We start from the raw sequence: 6,832 nt of genomic DNA on the forward strand, positions 1-6,832 counted from the left end.
GCTTGGTAGGTAGACGCATGTGTGGTAGTTAGTGGTATGACAAAGTGAACATGGTTCTTTCTCTCCTCCTGAACTACAGTAACTGCATAAACAGGTAAGGCTGATTCTTTAAACTCGACCTGGCTTTTCCAAGCCTCCATGTTTGATTGCTCATGTAGCAACCTGTAACCTGCTTACATAGACCACTGGCCAATGCGTGTCTACTCAGTTAGTACAAAATAGCACACAACAAACAAACTATTGAGTGAAAATAAGAGCTGGGCAATGTCAACCCCTTCATTTGCACAAAAACATTATTTGTGTGGTTGAGAACCACAAGAAACATGAACCTGAGGAGGAAAAATATAAAAGGGCTTGCAAGGGAGAAGGCCAATGCTGCCAACTGGAGTAGATCATTAAATTATCGCCTTAAATGACTGACTACTTTGTCCACAATATTACAAGGGACAAAGATTGTACTCCTGATTCCAATCATTTTTCTAGTCTACAAATCTCCCACCCATCCACAGCTAGAATGATGCAGACCTAGTGAGGGTGGGCTTCATCTTCCTGTCCTCCTCCAAGGCGATCATACCCAAGTGCGATGGATCCTCGAGCATCATCTTTGCCACGAGATAGCCAGCAATCGACCATGTCTGCATCTTTCGAGCTTGCTTGCCTATATAGCGACCTAGTTTCCCATCATAATATTCAGGCCAGTGATCTTTAGAAAGCCTTTGCTCAGCAAGCTCAATTGCTCTTCTCGCCATCTGTGGCCTGCCTGTCTTGATGCAGGCTGCTGTGAATAACCAAAGAAGCACTGCAAAACATTAACCCATCCACATTATAGCACTACATATTAGCATGTTGATTGATGCAAAATGATTGTAAAAAACATGACCAGCTGAAAAGAAGTGAAAGAAATCCACCAAAATTTGAAGGCATACAGCACACCTGAAGGCAACTCATAGAATTACATGAGTAGAGTACAAAAGATTAAAAGTGTTGAGACATGTCCTAAGAGTGGTAGAAAATGCAGGCTGCCATGCATGCCACAGGTTAGGGTGATACACGAGCTAAGGGTAGTTCCAAAACACTCCTCATGGTGATTGATAGTAAGAGGTCTATACAGACATCACATGGCAATTGATAGTTAGAGGTCTATACAGACATTACATGACCCTAAAGAATTGACGTCATCACATAACACTCCGCATGGTGATTGATAGTAAGTGGCCAACATGGACATCAAATGACCCTAAATTGTTGGGGCTCTATTCGGCCCATTTGTGCGTGCAAATAAGATTATCAAGACTAGATAGTTATGTAAAAAGCCATCAAGAGAAGAGGTCCAGTATGTTAAAGTACTCTACTCGACTAAAGTCACAGGTCTAATTAGCGCACAAAATGAGATGAATCTAGAGCCACATAAAATAGATACTTGTAGTCTTATCAACTACTCCTTTGCCACTCCTGAATCTTTCTAGGCACTATGAAGGGTGGTGGGTACAGTATCAATGCAAAGAGCTACCCAATAATAGAGGATCCCCAACAATCTCTGCCCTAAGGATTTGGCTGCAATGGACATCCCAATAAGCTAAGCTCTCGGGCACATGCTCTCTCTCTCTCTCTCTCTCTCTCTCTCATAGGCCGACTTTGGCCTCTCGTAGACGTTAATATATCTTTCTTTCTTTCTTTCTTTCTTTCTCTCTTCAAATCCCACTCCCGTCGGATAGATCAATGTGGTCTCTTGGGAATGTTCCCATGACGTAAAAATCTCTCTCTCTCTCTCTCTCTCTCTCTCTCTCTCTTCAAATCCCACTCCCGTCGGATAGTTCAATGTGGTCTCTTGGGAATGTTCCCATGACGTAAAAATCTCTCTCTCTCTCTCTCTCTCTCTCTCTCTCTCTCTCACACACACACACACACACACAGGTGCACATTAACCTCTTGACAAGGATGAATACTCCCTGTGGGCCCTGATTCTTTGGGAAAAAGGATCAGCATTGTACCTGGCCAAGACCCTCCATTATGATAGCTCCATCGAGTGTTCTTTGGATCACAACCTGTGACAATTCTCCACTCATGGTTTTCCAATGCAGGGTAAGCCACCTTGAGAGGCATTTCCCCCACAAGATCTTGCCATCGTTCTTCGAAAAGGTCCATAATGGCAGCCTCCTGCTCAGGGGTTGCCAGAGACGACAATATCGCCACGCAATTGCCGAGGCAGAACCACCTGAAGTCCATGCGGGCAGGGCTGACGTTCCCAATAAAGTAACCACCTTTCATGGGCATGAAATCGAAAACCCAGTCGGGAATGGAGTCCGGAATCACATTAAACTTGTTGACAGCAGTGTGAGAGTATTCCTCTGTCTTGTATCTATAAATATTGTTGAGTTGCTCAAAATCAAGCCAGAAGTACTCTCGCATGTGAAAACTCAATGCATGCAGGCGCTTGTCAATCCGCTCTATGAACTCTTTACCGCCTCCTTCAGGTTTAAGTAGAACCCGAGCACATCTAAGTGCTAGGAAAAACAGGGTTTGTATTTCAACTGGGTAGCCATAGATTCCCTGCATGACAGCATCCAAGTACAGTCAGTTTCTCCTTCAAACATTAGAAAATGTGTCTTTCCACCCGAAGAAAAAAGCACGCCATGAAGTGAGGAATGTACCATTCTTCGGTCAACCATGCAGCAACCATCTGCACATAGAAGTGTCGGAAACGTATCAAACCCCTCTGAAAGGCACAAAGTTAGTATCAGACGCATCCCTCGCTGAAAGTCGGGCATATCAGCAAGCGTATGATCTCCTGTGGACTTGGTGTAGGCCCGCAGGAGAATTATCCACCAAAACCCTGAGTCCACTGGAGCAACTCTACCAATAGCACTTTCTCCAAAATCAGCGATCATTGTGTCTGTGTTGCGATTCATGTCATGGAGGACTTTGAAACTGGCTGGCATGACACCAGCCCCGAGTGTGAAATTATCTATCTGTTTTGTTAGCGCCTGCAGCCGGAGGGTTTTGATCAGGAAAATTTTGACAATTTCAGGCTCTCCGTTCATGAGGAACGCCAAAGCACTGGGGAAGAAATCCCTCACAAAGACCTGCAATGGAACCCATTCAGTTGGACCGTAAGGACCTCCTGCTGCAGTAGGAGAATGTATAAACAAACAAAGCTCAATATGCTATTCCTATCTGTACATGCATCATAATTTATCCTAGCGCAATGGAAGTGGGCTGAGCATAAGCCATGTGTATGTGACCTATCGATACTGCATAAACTCGACAAGAAGAAGATGCACCATACCATCAGCCTACACAAGCACATGTACCACACCATCATGCACAGGCACATACACATACATGGATACATGCACCTACACGTATGCATATATATATATATATATATATGTACTCACATTCAACATCCATACACATGCTGACTAAAAATATCATACATTTACCCACATGCTCCTACACATTATTACATACATATACACTAATGTGGTTGTATGTGAAGTGTCGTGCGGAAATTTGAAAAGAAGAAGATTTACCATACCATCCTCTTACCCAAGCACATGCACCACACCATCATGAACAGACACTTTGTTAACAGAAAATATTGGCAGGCTAGTACTCCATACATACATACATATACATGTATACATATATACATATACATGTATATGTATATATACATATATACATATGTATATGTACATATACATATACATATATGTACATATACATATATACATATATGTACATATACATATATACATATATGTACATATACATATATACATATATGTACATATACATATATACATATATGTACATATACATATATACATATATGTACATATACATATATACATATATGTACATATACATATATACATATGTATATATACATATATACATATGTATATATACATATACATATATGTATATATACATGTATATGTATATGTACATGTATATGTATATGTACATATACATATATACATATACATATATGTATATGTATATGTACATATACATATATACATATATGTATATGTATATGTACATATACATATATACATATATGTATATGTATATATGTATACATGTATATATGTATACATGTATACATGTATATATACATATATAAATATATGCACTCTTGCATGCTACTACACATGGATGCATACACAGACAAATATATACACACATGTTCGTGAAAAATGTCTACACACACACACACATGCACACACATATTTTCATACTCTTGCATGCTCCTGCACAACGATGCATTAAAAAAATCATAAATTTGCGTAATATTTTTCATGCTATTTTATATGGATACAGATACATACATACACATAGAAACATACAATCTATACACATGTCCACACAAAAGAAATCGCACATTAGCTTATGCTTGGGTAATGCTACACATGGATACATATGCATACACCGATACAGACATATACACAAATGCAATCTACACACACATATTTTTTTTAACTACTTTCCTCCAAGTGCACTGAAAAACTCATGTTCGTAACCTGGTTATAGTTAAGAGAATCCTCAGTTGGGTCCAATGCAGCAATGGTTCCGATGGGCATGCCACGGAAGTACACCAAAGACCTCCTGAGAGCCTCCCATGCATCAGACAGCATGGGGTGGAGTTCAAAATGGGATGGGTGGGATGTTGCCGACCGCGGGGTATTTATAGCCGATCTGATGTTGGGAGAGACCATACCATCCAGGAAGTCTGAGCTCCATACCCGCGAGGTCAGCCCACCAACATCAACAAGGGTCCTCTCTTCCAAGGATATTTGGGTGTTGAGATGCGGAGGCCTTGGCTTTGAATGCACGAACTTAAAGGTCTCAGTATCCCCATTTTCTGAGCCACCATAGTTGTACTCCAAGGATTCACATGGTGGGCAGTGATTCGGCATGCTGGATGGCATTTTTGCTTAAGTGTTTTGCAAAGAATGGCTCTCTATGTAGCTACCTTTGCACTCTTTGCTGGGGTTTAGGCAATTGTGCACTTGAGCAACTTGTCTGCATTCAGTATAGATGCTCATGCATACACAACTGCCCACCCATTTATAAAAAAGGCCCCCCCAAAAAAATAAAAATAAAAATAAAAAAAATCAAATGCACTACATTGCCATGGCTTACCCTAGCTCGTGAAACTTTAATATTACAGACAACAATATAAGGGCATTTAGCGCATACAAAGCTCTGTAATTCCCAAGATACCATGAAGTGGGCAAACAGAAAAACAAGAAACTGCTCCACCAGGTAAGTTTCCCTTGAGACTGGGTTCAGTATGTGTTAAAATCAAAATCAGGAAAACCAGCAAGCAATGGCCACAGAACTTATGGAGATAAGTGGCTCAAATGAAGCGAAAAAAAATGACGTAGACCAGAACCAGAAAAACCAGATCAAAAAAGAAAGCCGCCGCAGAAGAATTGGAATGGAAGGAGCTCAAGTATGCAAAATCACTGAAAAGCGGTCAAAATTTGCGCAAATCAGAGAGGACTCAAGTGAGGAAAATCAGGAAAAAAGGATGTGAAAATGGGGAAATCAAGAGGACCCAAGTGAGGAAAATGAGAAAGAAAAAGCAAGCAGAAATTGGGCGAGAGAAAAAGGACCTAATTGAGACGAAGGTTGGCAGGATGGAGGTATCGGTTGAGAAACAAGGCGGTACAAATGCAGGGGTAAAGCTGGCTATGGCGGAAAACAGGCTGGCCATATGGAGGACAGAGAGGTAATACGGCTTCTCCGCCCGGGAGAGAAGATGGTAGTGATCACATCAAAACTTAGAAGCTAGTTGCCAAAGCTTCCTTGGGGTAGTACACGAGTCTTACTAGGCCCCACTTGGCACCTTTGCACTTGCCCTCCCCTAAGTGGCCTTGGCCTTTTTCTTTTTTCTTTTTTAAATTGCGCAACTAATTCCCGGCGGTCGTTAAGGCGTTTGGTTGATATGCCCGAGGTTATGGGTTCAAACCCTGCTAGCTACCCCGACTGATGCTACCTTTTGTAATGTTTCTCGCCAGTGCCCGTTTTTTTAAAAAAAAGATTGGAAGAACCTAGATGTTCGGGTAGTGCCTCCAATTTTGAAAGGTAGCGTATAACAATTTTTCAATTGCAATATTTTTGGAGGCTACACCTCTTTTTTGGCCAAATTTGGTAATGAAGAATGTGCTATGATTCGAACCTCGTGCATCCGTGTGTCGACAACCTCGGTACACCACCACTCGGGCTAGAGCTCGCTACTAGTAGGAAGAGTATCAGTGTTGTCTTACACTGGTTTGCCCAGCCCACAAATTGCAAAAAGAAGATACTTATTCTTCTAAAATTATACTATTTAGCAATTCCTTCTTGGATAACACTTACATGACAAACCCACATTTCCAATTGGCTCTAAGATATGAGCTAAGGCAATCCTTTCCCAAACCATGAGACTGATGATTTTTAAAACCTTCTTTGGATAGGTGAAGTTCTCATTCACCTAGGAGTAAACAATACTCTAACCTTCAGACTTGAGATGACCAACTTCCTTGCCATGGTTCATAATGTGTGGCGACACCTTTTAACCCTTTTTTGGGTGTTAATAGAGTTGCATACAACATACAAAAGCGCTTATAAGCATTAGGTCCACACATTTAGGTTAGTTACAACTATTGGTAAACAATATTACATGTTTGGGCTCTCATGCTTTGTTATCTATTGTGAGAAGAAAGTGTAAACATTACATGCACATTAGATGACTTGAAGCAAGCATGTCAAGTAAGCAATTGAATAGTTTTGGGCAAGGGTAGTGATAGTTAATCCTCTCCAAGGTTTGTAACCC

The 6,832-nt window shown here is 41.0% G+C and overlaps 1 protein-coding gene across 1 annotated transcript; it reads right to left on the bottom strand.

Moving 5' to 3' along the window:
- Positions 1-238: 238 nt before the first annotated feature.
- Positions 239-5,744, bottom strand: LOC147639340 (putative alkaline/neutral invertase F). The gene is made up of 4 exons (XM_086790186.1): positions 4,533-5,744; positions 2,652-3,083; positions 1,992-2,550; positions 239-799 (listed from the first exon to the last, which is right to left on the bottom strand). The coding sequence occupies exons 1-4, from the start codon at positions 4,938-4,940 to the stop codon at positions 510-512; spliced, it is 1,689 nt and encodes a 562-aa protein (XP_086646312.1). The 5' UTR covers positions 4,941-5,744; the 3' UTR covers positions 239-509.
- Between the last annotated feature and the right edge of the window lie 1,088 nt (positions 5,745-6,832).

This window comes from Cibotium barometz, chromosome 4, assembly GCF_041138505.1.
Source record: "Cibotium barometz isolate CiBa-2024 chromosome 4, ASM4113850v1, whole genome shotgun sequence".
In the NCBI taxonomy this organism is placed as follows: Eukaryota; Viridiplantae; Streptophyta; class Polypodiopsida; order Cyatheales; family Cibotiaceae; genus Cibotium; species Cibotium barometz.